The 15,998-nt window shown below is 52.2% G+C and overlaps 1 protein-coding gene across 1 annotated transcript in view; it reads left to right on the top strand.

The window, feature by feature from the left end:
* Window positions 1–14,614, top strand: part of DLG5 (discs large MAGUK scaffold protein 5) — a gene marked incomplete at its 5' end in the record, with an annotated part of 120,736 nt that extends 106,122 nt beyond the window's left edge. The window contains 9 exon segments of the mRNA XM_082673425.1: window positions 357–505; window positions 1,411–1,581; window positions 2,491–2,689; window position 2,691; window positions 8,650–8,793; window positions 9,056–9,183; window positions 10,481–10,590; window positions 11,300–11,409; window positions 12,900–14,614. Of these exon segments, the coding sequence (XP_082529551.1) occupies window positions 357–505; window positions 1,411–1,581; window positions 2,491–2,689; window position 2,691; window positions 8,650–8,793; window positions 9,056–9,183; window positions 10,481–10,590; window positions 11,300–11,409; window positions 12,900–13,003 (1,116 nt within the window). The 3' untranslated portion in view covers window positions 13,004–14,614.
* Window positions 14,615–15,998: the final 1,384 nt, after the last annotated feature.

Below are 15,998 nucleotides of genomic sequence, written 5' to 3'. Positions count from 1 at the left end.
GAGGACTCAGGACTGGTCTGATGGCGAGGGCCATCTCCCGCTCATTGGGTCTCCTGTTGGGTGGGGGAGGTGGGTCGTAGGTACTCAAAGATAGCAAGGAGCATAAGCAAGGTGAAGGGCTGTGTTTCCAATAAGCCTTACTTGCGGGGGGACTAGAACAGGGTTTCTCCTGGGAGCAGCTGTTGAGGGTAGAGCAGACACTCAACAGAGGACTCAGCCTTACCTGCGGAGGTGGGGCAGATGGATGCCCAGTGAACGGGATGCTGAGTCTCACCCTTACCCTACACCTGGCCTCTCGCGGGTGCCCAAGATGCCCAGCTTCTGCCCTCTGACCCCAGTCCTCCGTCTCTGGGTAGTACGGTAGTCTGGACGTGCGCAACAAGACAGTGGAGGAGGTCTATGTGGAGATGCTGAAGCCCAAGGACAGTGTCCGCCTGAAGGTGCAGTACCGCCCTGAGGAGTTCACCAAGGTCAAGGGCCTGCCTGGCGACAGCTTCTATATCAGGTACCAGTGGCCAGGGTTGCCGGGGACTTGGGGCTAGGGGAGGGGCTTTTGGTGAAGGCTGTTCCCTGTGAATGTCCCCATGTTTCTTGCCCCCAAAGGGTGGGGCCGTGAGCATTATTACTTGGGCCCCAAATTGGAAGCTCACGACGAGATGCTTATGACTTAGAAAAACCCTCGAAAGCTCCCAGGGCCAGATGGGCTCCCTCTTTAGGGTTTAGGGCCTGGTGGGGAAGTTTGAGACCACAGAGCCTCACTTTCCTGTGGGCTAGGCTCCTCTCCCGGTCTCCTCTGACCCAGGTCTGCAGATCCCTCTGCAGCGTGTGTGGGTGTCAAGGCATCCACGGTACCCCGAAGTACTATATGTAGTGTGTGTCTGAGGCAGGCTTCGGGCGTTTTCCGGGAGGTGCTCAGCTTTCTTCATGTCCCCTAAGACCTGAGGCCACACGAGAATGGAAAGCACTGATCGACCGTGTACCGTGAGGTGGGGGGGGGGGGTCCCTGTCTCTAGGGAACCCCTCCTCAGTTGAGGATGGCATGTTTCCCTTCCGGGAAGTTTCTAGTCTGTAGGAACCGTCAGCCTTGCCTCAGGGGAGGGACGCCAATGGGAAAGGCCCATCTGGAATGGAGATAACGGCCTTGGTCCTTGGCAAGAAGTCTTTTATGTGATGGGCATGAGGCAGCCCTTGTCTCCAGGGAGCCTGGTCTCAGGGGAGGAAAGGGCAGTCTCTGTCCTGTCATGTAGAGCCTGGGCTCCCCTCTTTGGGAACCACTGCTAGGCTGGGGCGAGGCTGGACCTGATCAGCCTCTGGGGTCTGGGGAAAGTTCAGAGCAGGAGAGCGGCTCTAGGAGAATGGCTGTAAAGGGCAGCCAGCGGCCTGACCTGCCCTCTCCACTGCCCGGTCCAGGGCCCTCTATGAGCGGCTGGCAGAGGTGGAGCATGAGCTGAGCTTTAAGAAAGATGACATCCTCTACGTGGATGACACCTTGCCCCAGGGCTCATTTGGGTCCTGGATGGCCTGGCAGCTGGATGAGAATGCCCAGAAGATCCAGCGCGGGCAGATCCCCAGCAAATACGTGTGAGTGTTCTCGAGTCTGGGCCTGGGGCTGGGGCGGGCGGCACCTGCGGGGATGCCCCATGGGATGCGGGCTGGGGCTCATGGGGGTTTATACTGATGCTCGTATCAGCTTCTGGTCTGTACGTTTTGCCACGATTGCTTGTCCAAAAAGCAATTTTGGTCCTAGTGTAGGTCAGTGCTGTACTTAAGTCAGTGCTATACAGAAGCACAGGGGCAACTTAGGAGACAGCACTTTTTTGTTTTTAACAGGTTTGTTGAGACATGATTCACATACCATACAATTTACCCAGAGTGTACAGTTCACTGGCTTTTAGTATTTTCACAGATGTGCAACCATCACCGTAGTCGATTTGAGAACATTTTCGTCACCTCAGGAAGAAGACCCGTTAGCTGCCCCGCCTTGTCTTTCTGTCTGCCCTGCCCTCTCCTGTCAACCCTGAGCGACCACTGATCGTTCTGTCTCTGTAGACTTCCCTGTCTGCACTTTCACGTGAATGGAGTCATATAGCACGTGGTCTTTTGTGACTGGCTCCTTATCCTTGGCGTGATGTTTTTCAAGGTTTTTCCTGTGTTACAGTGTCTATCTGTGCTTCGTTCCTCTTGGTGGCAGGAGGCATAACTTGTAGCGGTCATGCGTGAAGGCTGTCTTAGCAGCTCCTTCTGACCCTCGTCTGACTCTAGGAGGTGGCCCCGTATTCTGAGAGCTTGCCCAGCACTGGTGTGTGTGTATCACCCTCACAGCAGTGGCACCATGGCGTCCTCAGTAGCGTGGGTGGTGAAGCGGCCAGGAAACCTGTAGAGAATGTGGGAGGAGCCTGGAGCCCCAGCTCTGGCTCTCCTCGCGGCTGGGCATGCGGGGAGGTGATGGTCCCTGGGCCCTCCGCAGCGCTGCTGTACTCTTGTCCACAGGATGGACCAAGAATTTTCCCGGAGGCTCAGCATGTCTGAAGTCAAGGATGACAACACCACCGCAAAGACGCTCTCGGCGGCTGCACGCAGGTCCTTCTTTCGAAGGAAACATAAGCATAAACGCAGCGGGTCCAAAGATGGGAGAGACCTCCTTGCCTTGGACACCTTTTCCAACGACTCCATTCCACTCTTTGAAGGCAAGTGGCTGGGCTGGCTTTCTCCAGCAGGCTCGCAGGATGAGGTGTGCTGTTGACCACAGGAGCCTCACCACAGTGACTTAAACAAGATAGAAGTTTGCTTTGCTTTCACACATAACTGATCCAGGGATGTGTGTCTGGGTTGGGATGGCGGTGCTACTGTCTTCAGAGTGTCTACCACCTGTAGGATGTGGCTTCCATCCTCAAGGTCTTCCCATGGTCATTGCAGCTTCTGCCATCACGTCCACGTTCAGGCAGCAGGGAGGAGGAAGGGGCACGGCAAAAGTGTGCCTCTTTAAACAGCTTACCTGGAAACCCCACCCTTGGTCTCCCACTTATTCCTCATTGGCCGCTCAGTCTGCGAGGGAGGCTGAGAAGGCAGGACTTTCACTGGTGACCTGCTGGCTTCAGTAATGCAGGTTCTGTTAGTAAGGAATAAAGGAAAGATGGGTATTGGGTGCGCAAAATGCAGTCTCTGCCCAGTGCATTGCTTCCAGTTTGTTTTGGGGTTATTACTGGCTGCTTGCTGGTGACCAAGGGCCACTGTGCAGATCTTTGGCCGTGTTTGGCCTTACTCCTGTGTGTGTCCATTCTTTTTTTCTTATTTTTTTGGCCGTGTTGGGTCTTCATTGCGGCGCACGGGCTTTCTCTAGTTGCAGCGCGCGGACTTCTCACGGCGGTGGCTTCTCTTGTTGCGGAGCACAGGCTCTAGGCGTGTGGGCTTCAGTAGTTGTGGTGCGTGGGCTCAGTAGTTGTGGCTTACGGGCTCTTGAGCACAGGCTTGGTAGTTGTGGCGCACGGGCTTAGTTGCTCCGTGGCATGTGGGACCTTCCTGGTCCAGGGATCCGACCCGCGTCCCCTGCATTGGCAGGCAGATACTTAACCACGGCGCCACCAGGGAAGTCCCCTCCTGTGTCCATTCTTCCAAGGTCCTCCCAGGGCCAGGTGCTGACCCAGTCCTGGAGTTGCGCATTAGGCAGCATCAGACATCCTTCGGCAGATCGCCCCGTGGAAGGGTTCATTTGTCCTGTGAAGCAGGAGCCTCCTGTGAATGCTGCTCCGAGGACCCCCGTGTGTGTCCACTGTCCCAGAAGGTGTGCCTTCCCTGCTGGCAGGGTGTGGAGGTGGCAGAGGGCCTCAGAAGGTGGGACATCTGGTTTCCTCCTCCTCTCTTTCCTTATTTATTGTTTCAGTTAGGGCCTTAGTCACAGTGAGTTGAGTGAGTCCCACCTTTGTTCATGGCCCACAGGTCACTGTCAGTGAGGACAGGGGTTGGCAAGCCATAGCCTGTGGGTCAAGTCTGGCTGTTTTTATATGGCCTTTGAGCTAAGAGTAGGTTTTTACATTTTTAAATGTAAAATAGACTCTTCACCTTTTGGCAGTAATAGTTGCTTGATTCTCCCTTCCCTTTTCTTCCGTAGACACCATCTCTTGTGTATTTGGTCTATGTCTAGTGGATGTCTTTGGAAAACAGCCATATGTCTAGTCTTCCTTTCAGTTCTTCAGTGGGTTGTTTTTTTTTTTTTTCTTTCATTATGTATTTTGAAGTGGTCTTTAAATTGTTATTTCTAAATTGTTATATCTTACTGTTGAATTGACTCATCATTATGTCCTTCTTTATGTCTAGAAATGTTTCTGGCCTTAAAGTCTATTTTGTTTAAGTATTATTAACACATCAGCTTTCTTTTGGTTAGTGTTTGCATAGTTTGCCTTTTTCCATCCTTTTATACTTTTCTGTAGATTTATATTTACGTGGCTCTGCAGGCAGCATGTAGGGTTTTTTCAACCCACTGTGATACTTCATCTTTTTTCATTTTATTGAGATATAAATATGTATAGAAAAGCGCACATACATCTACAGAAAAGTGTACATCCCGAGGCGTTTTCACAATTTGAACACACCTGTGACAATCTTTCTCGTTTAATCAGAGTATTTAATCACTGATTAAATCATGACTGATATATTTACCGTCTTCCAGTTTTTTTTCTGTTGTCCTGCCTGTTTTATGTTCCCTTCACTTCCTTTTCTTCCTTTTGGATTAATCAAGCATTTTTATTATTCTGTCCCCCCATTTGTTAGTTTTTAGGTAATCATTTTGTTTTACTGTGTGGTGGTGGCGGGGGGGTAGATTCCAGCAACCCTCATGATATATATCTCTGACCTACTGCTAACATGAATCATTGCTTTGACCGCTTCTCTATTAATTCTAAAACATCAGAGCACTGTGACGACTTCTTTACCTCCCCCCCACCTTTTGCATTATCATTTTCATTTTACATATATTTTAAATCCAACAGTGTTACTGATTTGCATGTCAGTTATTCACTTATATTTATCCTCTCCATTATTCTTCATTCCTTCCTGCAATTCTCTTTCCTTCTGATCTTTTCTTTCAGCTGAACACTCCCTTCAGCATTTCTTTTTTTTCCATCTTAATTGAGATATAACTGGCACATAATATTGTGCGAGTTTAAGGTGTACAGGATGATAATTTGATAGGTGTATATGTTGCAAATGGTTTACCACAATAAGGTTAGTTTAACACATCCTTTACCTCATATAACTACCATTTTCTCGATGTTATGGTGACCTTCAGCATTTCTTGTAATGCAGGTTTGTTGGTGACAAATTCTCTATTTTTTTGTTTTTTTGGTCTATTTTCCCATCATTTTGGAGATTTTTCACTGGATATAGAATTTTAGATTGGTGGATGTTTTACTTACGCATTTTAAAGATATAATTCATTGTCTTCTGGCTTTCATTGTGTATCTGTTTCCTGGGGCTGCTGTAACAAATGTCACAAGCTTTGTGGTCAGCGCAGCATACATTTATTCTCTCACAGTTCTGGAAGCCAGAAGTCCAAAATCAGTACCACTGGGCCAAGATCAAGGTGCTGGCAGGTCCACACTCCCGTGGAGGCTCTAGGGGGGAATCCGTCAGGTCCGTTGGTCTGTAGTGTTGTTCAAGTGCTGTTTCCTTATTGATCTTCTGTCTGGTTGTACTATCCATAACTGAAAGTGGGGTATTGAAGTCCCCTGCTAATACTGTGTTGGTGTCTGTTTCTCCCTTCAGTTTCATCAGTGTTCACTTCACTTATCTGGGAAGTCTGATGTTGGGTGCATATATGTTTATGATCGTTGTATCTGTCTGGAGAAGTGACCCTTTTATCATGCTATAATGTGCTTCTTTGTCTCTTGTGGCAGTTTTTGTCTTAAAATCTATTTTGTCTGATACAGCTGTGGTCACCCCTGCTCTCTTTAGGTGCCCGTTTGCATGAATTATTTTTTTTCCTATCCTTTCACTTTTAGCCTATGAATGACCTTAGAGCTTAGGTGAGTCTCTTGTAGACAGCATATAATTGGATCTTTTTTATTTATGCATTCAGCCAATCTACGTCATTTAATTGGGGCATTTAATCCATTTATATTTAAAGTAATTACTGATATGGAAGGACTTACTATTGCCATTTTGTTAGTTGTTTTCTGTATGTCTTGTTGCTTTTTTGTCTATCTTTTCCTCCTTGGCTGCTGCCTTCTGTATTTCATTGATTTTTAAAAAAATTTTATAGTGACATGTTTTGATTCCCTTCTCGTTTCCCTTTGTGTATATTTTATAGATACTTTATTTTTGGTTACCACTGCAGTTACATAAAACATCTTAAGGTTATAACAATTCATTGTAAACTGATGGTAGCTTAATTTCAATCCTGTATAAAAACTCTACTTTACATCTCTGGGATCCTGACCCCCCACCCCCTTTATGTTATGGATGATACCAATTACATCCTTTTTACATTATGTGAACATTAGCGTAGTTTTATTATTACCTTTATGCTTTTGGTTTTAATATCTATACCAGTTTTAAAAGCAGTTTTCATAACTACATTAGGTTACTTCCAGATTGTCTATTTGTCTGTGTATTTACCCTTCCCAGGGAGTTTTTTATTTTCTCTGGACCTCTGACTCTTGTTGGATTTAGTGCTTGCGAGATGCTCTGTAGCCCCCCTATGATTCTGTAACTATGAGGACTTCCGACAGAGCAGATTATTCGGGGAGGAAAAGGAATCTTCTAAATTGGTGCCCCTCAGTGTGGAATGTTAATAATCATTAGGGGAGGAGATGATTCTGTTCAAGTTAAGTTGAAGACATAGTGACTTAGTGTCCGTACACAGGGAAATGGATAAATAGGTGCAGGGCATCCATCCCGTAGGGTGTTCAGAAGGAGTTAGGGAGATCAATGTGCATCACCAGGGACGCGGTTCGGAAGCATAAGACTGAGTAGAAGAGGGAGTTGCGGAATGTTGCACGTGTCCTGTATTTTGGCATGTATCATGATACAAAAATGTATCTTGTCATTTTTGTTGAGCACGTGGACGTACATAAACATAGTTTCTAGGTGTTTTGAGCCTGTAAAAGTCAACATGTGAGAATGACACCTGGAAGAGGATGTACTTTATATCCTTATAACCAACTGTGACGGTGGTTATGAGGAAACTGTTGATGACCAGGACTGGAGAAGAGGTGTTGGAGAGGATGCCTGGCTTTATCTGTAATGTTCAAAGTTTTAAAAGAGGGGGTGTTTTTATCTCTTCCTGGAGGAAGTTCTTTGCCCTGGGACTCCACAGAGCCTTCAGTCACAAGTATGCGGGGGTCTTGGACAGTGAATGTGATCACCAAACCCTCCCCCTGCTTTAATAACGGATCACCTGGTCACCAGGTTGAGAAATGCTGTATAGGAAGCGATATAGACGTGCCTGGATAATCATCAGACCAAAAAAATGTGTGCGCTTCTGCCTGTGAGCTCGGCGTTTGTGGAGCCGAGCACCGCCCTGTGTGTTCACCTCTAAAGCTCTGCCATCTGGTCCGTCTTCCTTCATCTCCTAGTCACGGGCCTTCCGGGCCGGACCTCTCGTTGACCCTTCCTCACAAGCCCACCTCAGGCGACCCTCCCCTCAGCTCTGCCCCTCCTCATCGCCACTCCCACCCCCCGAGGGTGAGGCTTCTTGTCCCGCTGCCTGGAGCTGGCAGGCAACTCTTGTATGGTTGTCTTGTTTCTTACCTGTTGCCGTCGGTGAGCCTGGTTAGAGCATGAGCTCTGCAGTGGCAGGGACTGTGCTTTCTACTCTTTTAAAAAGTGCTTCCGAGATGCCGGCATAGCGATTGGTACAGGGGAGGTGCCAAGAAGATATTTGCTTGCTGGTTTTTAGGAGGTCACTTCCTGCAAGGATTTTTTTATTCATTTGGTGGAAGGGGAGGTTTTTACTACGTGTATCAACTAGGATATTGGTTTGACTGCTGTAACTGAGACCAGACAACAATGGCTGAAGTGTGATAAGAAGCTTATTTCCCTGCCACATAAAAGTCTGAGCTGGTGGGGGGAATCCCTGGGAGGCAGCTCTGTTTTGGGGATCATAAGGGAGCCAGGACCCTTCTGTCCTGTGGTTCTGTCATTTCCTGAGGGTTGTTCTCATCTGCAGGATCAGAGCTGGCTCACTGCACCCGGTCCTGTCCATTTCAGCTCACGGGAAGGGGGAGAGTTTGCTCACCCCACGGGGCAGGCCTGGGTCACATGACCACACCTACCTCAGGGGAGGTTGCCTCTCTAGAGAGCAGAGAATATATACTAGGGGTGAGGGGAGGGCGCATTGGACACACACGGAAGCATTTGAGTGGGATGAAGTGCTGCAGTGTCTTGGGTATCCGTGGAGCAGGGACACTCTGCTGGACTCCAGGAGCGGCCGGGCCCCGGTGTGCCTGGGGTATGGGACTCTCAGTGCTACAACTGGGCAAGTCCCAGACAAACCAGGGTGAGCTGGGTAGCTGGCTCCGGATTTGTGGAGTGAAGGAGGTGGGCCTCCCTGGGGTAAAAGCAAGGTCAGGGGAGCCGTGGGTCCCCAGCCCCTCCCCTTCCTCCCTCTGCTCCAGGTGGGTGTCCGTGACACTGCTCCCCTCTCTCCCTCAGATTCGGTGAGCCTTGCCTATCAGCGGGTCCAGAAGGTGGACTGCACCTCCCTGAGGCCCGTCTTGATCCTGGGGCCTTTACTGGATGTGGTGAAAGAAATGCTCGTGAACGAGGTGCCCGGCAAGTTCTGCAGATGCCCCCTTGGTAAGGGATGCCCGTGTGCCTGCTGGGCTGTGTCTGTCCCTGTGTTTGTGTTCCTCCCCCTGTTCCCGGGCATGGATCCCAGGATGTTTCAGTGTCCCCTGGACTTGGCTCAGATCAGTGTGCAGCCTCTGGTTCTTTGTCCGGGAGCGAGGACAGCAGGGCTGGGTTCCTAAAGTCTCTTCTGCGCAGCGTTCTTCCTGGCACGTGCAGTGACGGCTCATGGTACCAGGGCATTCCTGATTCCTGTGTCTGTGCTTTGCAGAGGTGATGAAGGCCTCCCAGCAGGCCATCGAGCGGGGCGTCAAAGACTGCCTGTTTGTCGACTATAAGCGGAGGAGTGGCCACTTTGATGTGACCACAGTGGCTTCCATAAAGGAGATCACAGAAAAGGTACCTGTTGCTTCAGACCAAGGGACGGGAGCGCCTCTCTGAGTCCGGGGTTTGGACCCCAGTGCGTGTCCGGGCTCTGTACCTTTGCACATCTGCCCTGCATGTCTCTCGGACCTTCATGAGCTCGCCTGTGTCCCGTTAGTCTGAGTTAACCTACAGGGGGCTGGCCCCCGTTGCTTCTTGTGCTTCCGCTTTCGTGAGTAGGAAGCTAGTCCTGGGCAGAAGTCGCCCTGTGCGTGTGTCACCTCTCCCTCTCTGAGGGGCTCTGACGAGAGCTTTGAACTCTAGGAAAGGCCCCTCGCAGGGGTTTCTACAACAGGGTCCCAGAATGCCTCTGCTGAGCTTGTGTGCTGAGCTGATGTGCCTCATTCTAGGGACAGGGGCACGGCTTCCATCAGGGCCACGACCCTGCAAGGATAAGAGCCGTTGCCACGTGCCTTTAGGCTTGTGAACACGCTGGGGTCTGTTTGCCAGGTAGTATGAGGGGAAGTGGGGAAATCTTTTGGAAAAGCGTCCCTCACAAGCCTGAGGATGTGGGCGCTTTCTGGGCTGCATCCTTCCTGGGTGGTCAGTTTACCCCGCCAGGCTTTGGATCCCTCCTGTTACGTGAGGGAGTTGACTTCTTACAGCTGTCAGTGCAGACTGCCCAGTTAAAGTGGACGAGCCCCAGTCAGGGGTGCCCCGGGACGTCAGGAAGCCTGCCAAAGGGTGGACCCCCTCAGTGGAGCTTTCGGGGTGCCCGTGGCCTGCCTTTGGCTCGTACTCTGCCTGGAGGCTCGTACTCTGCCTGGAGGCTCAGGGGATTCATGGGATGCATTTCAGTCACAGCCATGCAAAGACCCACACTCCCCTCCCCTGCTTCAGCCCCCCGCCGAGTCTCCGCATCTTCTTTTGCCTGGACTGGCGGAAGTAAGGTTTCTGGGGCCAGGTGGGGTAGCGCTTTAGGAAGCGCTTTCCTATATCTGGGTGAAGGCAGGAAAGGGAGTTTGGAGTAGGGTCGTCCAGACCCCGCTTGGCCCTGGTTCCCAGCCTGGACCATCATCACAGCTGACGGCTTGTGGGGAGAGATTTTCCCAGATGAGGTTTCCCCTCCATGTATCATGTGTGGTCTTAACGAAAGACTGGTTTTGCTGCCTCGTTCGTTGGTAGAACCTTGTATGTTCACTTACAGGGCAAGGCAGGGCAGTGTCAGGGGAGGGGTGGGGCCCATCGGTGGCAGAGGAAGGCTGGAGTGTCCAGTGCTCCCGAGGCCCCGGCCACGCACCTGCCCAGGTGTTCACTCTCTCCCTCCCCCCAGAACCGGCACTGTCTCCTGGACGTCGCCCCCCACGCCATTGAGCGGCTGCACCACATGCACATCTACCCCATCGTCATCTTCATCCACTACAAGAGCGCCAAACACATCAAGTAGGTGACAGGCTCCTCGGGGGCTTGGCTTGGGGCCTTGCTGGGGAGGTGCTGCTGGCTCAAAGCCGTGGGGTGGGGGGCCCCTTGGCCTTGAAATAGGCATCCCATGTCGGAGCGGCCTTCCCCCTCGAGCCCCCATCTCACACTGAGCCAGGCATGTGAACCCAGCACAGCCCTCCCTCCACACCACTCTCCGTGCTTTTTGGATGCTGCCGCCGCTCCCTGAGTAGGTCCGGCTTTTCTGTCTCCCCTCCTGACTCCCAGCCCCTTTCCCCTTCTCCTGCCTCTCAGCTGGGCACTCACAACAGCACAGGAACTGGGTGGCCTGGCCTGGGTCCAGCCCTGCCAGGAGCTGCCTCGTGATGTGGATGGGGCTCTGCTCCCACTGGGCTTGAGTTTCTGTGCAGGTTGGGCTAACGGCTTGCCAAGGTCCTCTTCCACTTTGCCTTCCTGTGCTTCCGGGCTTCTGATACCTGCACTCGGGCGCCAGCTGAGGTGTCTGGTCTCTGTGTGCATACACTGGGGTTCCCACCTTGCCCCTCTCTGCCCGGAGCTCCCCGTGGAGCCTGCAGGCTGTGCTTTACCAGGGGGAGCCCATGGGGGCCCTGTGGTGGTGGAGACCCCTGTTACTCTGGGCAGAGAAGCAAAGAGGTGGGAGGGCCGGGGGGGAGGTGAGAAGCTCAGCCTGGTTCCCTGGATGTCCCAACAGGGAGCAGAGAGACCCCATCTACCTGAAGGACAAGGTGACTCAGAGGCATTCCAAAGAGCAGTTTGAGACGGCTCAGAAGATTGAGCAGGAGTACAGCAGGTTCTTCACAGGTAGGTGAGCGTCAGGCCTGCAGAGGAGGAGCAGGCGGCGGGGACGGATGCAGGCTTCCCAAGGACGTCTTTCCTAGAAGTGGTAACAGCCCGCACTTCCGGGGTGCCCGGTGGATGCTGTCACAGTGAGCACTTTCATCACAGCTGGTCTGATGGCAGGCCCAGGGCAGCTTCAGGAAGTTGCAGGTCCAAAGGTAAAGTCCACTAATTCTGGCCTTGGGTCACAGTCTGGCCCTGTGTGGCGGCTGCACAGGCGCCCTGTAGCACAGCTCCAGCGTTCCCTGGGCGGGTAGCACGGCGGTGGTGGCCGTGACCATCTGTCCCCAGCGCCTTCCAGGTCAGGCCAGTTTTGCGGTGAAGTTTGAAGATAAGCTGCACCTTCACTATCTCTGGTCTTTGAAACAAAGCAAACCAGGAGAAGCAGGGTTCCAGTTGACCAACTGCCATTTCACTTTGTGACTTTCAACCTCTTCCATGAAATCAGTCATTTGTAGGGGGCATAATAACACCGTGGCCACAGAGAGGTGGAGACAGTGATTTTAATTAACTTGTGGAGAGTGTTGTGATCTAGTTCGGTGCTTCTCATGCAACATTTGGCCTCAAAACCCAGCCTCGGTGCTTCTGTCTACGTATGCGTCATGTGTGTTTGTGTTTTAATTTCCAGTCCATTACAGACCAGTATTTCAGTCAGATACATTAACAAGTACTAGAGAAGAGAACATTAAAAACTCCAAAACTTAACAAAATAAAAGCCTTGACTTTTTGTAAGATTCAACAGATGTAAAATTACTCTGTCACATTTCCATAGCAGTTTCTAAACCCTCGCTGTCCATTTCTGTGGCAAGCAGCCAGCGCTCGGCGCTGTTCCGTGGATCCCGCAGAGAGCCCTGGTCTAGTGTCTGCCGGGCTGTGGTGCTGAAAGCCTGCAGAGCAGGCCTGAGCCAGAGCTGGAGACATTCCATCATCTTTGCTGGGAATCTTCTCTGGGCCATGGGATGCCCAGCTTCCGAGACCCAACCTTGTCACCTGTAGAATCCTGCTGCCGATCGGACCATCACAACACAGCCCAGACTGCCTTCCAGTGTGCTGGGACTCCCCATTGCATGACTAGGCAAAGCAGCCCAGAGCATCATTGCAGTGGGGCCTGGCCATTCACGTGTGTGGTCAGATCCTGTCATCCCTGTTACAGGGACCAGGGCAGCCTGGCAAAATGGGACACCAGCCTTCATTTGAGTGTAAAATTTTAACATCCTATGGAACAGTTGCCGAGAGGGATAGGTAAAAAGCCGAAGTGATTTGCACTCAACTCTTTATTTTTTCTTTTCCCATTTCTCACTGATGGAAGAGAGTGAGAGGCGGGCGTGGGGCAGGAGGGCCAGGTAGCTCAAAACAGGCAGAACGCCAGGAAGAGTAAAAGATGTGTTTATTTGCCTTCACCCTGGGGTCTTCCTCTGGGCCAATGACGTGTGTGTTTGGGGGCTCTCTTGCAGGGGTCGTCCAGGGAGGAGCCCTGTCGAGCATTTGCGCTCAGATCTTGGCAATGGTCAATCAAGAGCAGAATAAAGTCCTGTGGATCCCAGCCAGCCCTCTCTAGGACTCGGTGCTGGGGACGGCTGCAGCTTGGCCGCCGGCGTGACTGCCGGGCTCAGCTCTCTTTAGCGACTAAAGATAGACGCCTCTGTATATAAACGCGAAGGGGAAGGATCCATGAAGCAGGACTCCAGAAGCACCTCCTTTGTAGACAGAGGGCCGCAGACTCTATTCCTCTCACTCGTGCGCTGTAAGACAGAAGACTCTGTAGAGGGGCTCGACACCAACCTTTCTCGTAGCCAGCTCATCAGAGATGCTGCAAAGAGAACCTTTCAGATCACAAGTTTACAAGCCTTTTCTAAGTATTCGGTTGTTTATGTTTACTTGAACGGCTCCATGTTGTCGCTGCCCAGCCCCTGCCCTCTTCCTCACTGTCGCTTTGGTGTTGGTTTTGTGCCTGTTTTCAGCGAGACGACTCTGGAGCCTCGCTGGGGGCCGCTTTGCTTTGGGAGGTTCTTGTCAGTGGGACCAGAGCTTTGACAAACTTCATGCTCCTTGGTGGTACCTCTCCTGGAAGGACCTGCGAGTGCGGATGCTTCGACCGTCGGCGGGCGCGGAACCAGTGCCTTTGTGGGGCAGACTCTCCGGCGGCAGTGTATTCCCCTCCTGCACAGAGGAGGGCGACCTGGGCCCGTCTCGCGGACACGCCCCTCAGACTTCGTGTCCGGCCCTCTGCGTCCTCTTCTCGTCCACCTGCATCCATGATTCCAGCGTTCTCTCTGGCCCTCGGAGCTTCACGGGTTCACTGTGACACAGCCGGTTCCAGGCAGGGTGTTAGGCTGGGGCTGATGCATGCCACTGGGTCCTCTTTAGGTTCTGTGAACAGTGACAGCCTTTACCAGTGCAGATTTTGCAGGGTAATTCCTAAGCGCTCTAGAGTGGGGCGGGCACATCAGCTCTACTTGATATAAAAACATTCGTGTTTCAGACTTTGAGCAGAGAACCCTTACGGAAGCTTAAGAATTAGTGCAGTCACTGTCAAAACTCAAAAAAAGAGGAACCGGGATCTATCTAGTTTTGGCTCCAGCGCTTACAGCATGAGCAGTGCTCCACGGGGATGGCTTTGTTTGGGGTTTGTGTGGGTTTTTTTGTTTTTTTTTTTTCTACCGCTTCTGACGCTGGATGTTTCTGGCTGAAGGTTTGATCTGGTTCCTCCTTAAACTGTGCGTCCTCTTAATAATAGGTACTGTACGGGGCTCCGGGTAAGTGTCACTGGGGTAGGACCTCTATTTTAATACTGTTCCTAACATTTCATTTTACTAGCAAGAAATCGCTGATTTCATTTTATTCTTTGTAATTCTAGACACTAGATTATAGTTTAGCCATAGTGACATTTTTTTAAAAAAGGGATATATTTTCTTGCACAGTTGTTCGAAAAGAGACACGTTTCAGTCCTCAGTGCTGCCCTTCGTTTCACAGGTACACGCGTTCTGGCTCAGACAACTGGGACCCCCTGCAGGCTGTCGAGGGGTCTCACTGGCGCCCTGCGGGGCTGCTGCTCTGGGCGGCGGGGGTGGGACGGTGATGGTACAGTGTGCACAGGTACTGTTCGGACAGACTGGGATTTTCTGTACTAAAACCTTCCTTTGTATCAAAAGTTAAACAGACTTTAGTACAATAAATAAAGGTCAATTTCTGTAACTTGTTGTGGTGAGGAGACCTGCATTCATTGAGATTCCACCTTTCCCGCCTCCTGCCCTCTATCTGTTGCTAAGTTTGAGGCCGCCTTCCTCCCCTGCGGCAGGTGGCTGGAATCGCCGCCACGTGAGGTTCTCGCCAGCTCTCACGATGGCCAGGAGCCCCTCTTAGCTGTGGCCTCAGCCCCTCTGACTCCCTCCTTCCCTCCCATGTGTCCCTCTGTCCAGCAGAGCTGTGGGTAGTGCCTGCGGCCAGGCAGCTGATTTGTGCAAGATTCAGATCCTGCCCTGGGGGCTCCCATTCAGATATGCAGGTTTGGGCTGGGCCGAGAAAAGCAAAGGGGGTTTGAAGGACGCCAGTGTCCCCTCGTGTTCTCAGTCAAGTCCCTGTCTGCCAGGGGGTGAGGCCCAGACCGGGCCCCCGGGGTGAAGAAGGCCGAGCCTGGCCCAGGGGCTATAGTGCGAGACCACCCACGGCTCTCCTGGGTAGCCACTCTGGGCCTGAAAGTCTGTTCCAGGGTGGCAGGAAGGCTGGGAGAAGTGGCCAGGAGGCCCAGGTCAGAGCAGAGCCCTCCTCCTCTGCTCTGTTTGCTCGGAGGAGCTTGAGGGCAGACTCTCCTGGAAAAGCCTCACGCCGCGCCAGAGGCTGGGCCAGCAGGGGCCGACTCGGCGCCAGTGCCTCCCTGGTCATGGCCCACGGGTGCAGCTCCACTGTGGACCCTGCAGTTCTCACCTGCTGGTCCCTCTGGCCTTGCCTGCAGCCACAGGAGTCGCCGAGCTGCGTCGGACTGTGGCCGTGGAGAGGAGGGGAGGGCCTGTGCAGCCGGCCGGGTCCCAAGCCCGCCGCTCCTCGGCCTGCGTGAAGCCAGCCATAGGGTCGCCTACATCTTCTTGACAAACTCAGCACTGACCTTGGGGGAGGAGGGCGTGCGCCACGGCCTGGATCCTGTGACCCACCCAACAAATGCTCGTTTGAGGACATGGTTTCTTTTAAAAGAGGTCCATGAGGATGCCAAAGCCACGGCAGCCCACACTTGTTGCGTTATGAGTGATTTTTATTTTCTTCTTTAGACTTTTCTGTACTTTCCAAGTTTTCTGCGGGAAACGTGGTTTTCTTTTACAATTGCAGGGTAAAACCGCTACGCCTCTTCAAACAGAGGGCAGTTAGGTCGCTGAGCTCATAGACTGCTTGTTTCTGGATGCACTGAGGCCTTGCAGGGCTGCCCCTGGGACACCGCTGAGTGGCACTGGGTTGGGCGGGTGTGCAGTTGTGTTTGTCTCTAAACCGTGCAGAGCCCAGGCAGGGGCTGGAGGTGCGCAGCCTTTGCCCCCAGTTGGTGTCTGTCGTACACAGGCTCAGAT

The sequence above is a fragment of the Grampus griseus genome (assembly GCF_964374135.1).
Source record: "Grampus griseus genome assembly, chromosome: 16".
Lineage (NCBI taxonomy): Eukaryota > Metazoa > Chordata > Mammalia > Artiodactyla > Delphinidae > Grampus > Grampus griseus.
This window is presented reverse-complemented; position numbering and strand designations above follow the sequence as displayed.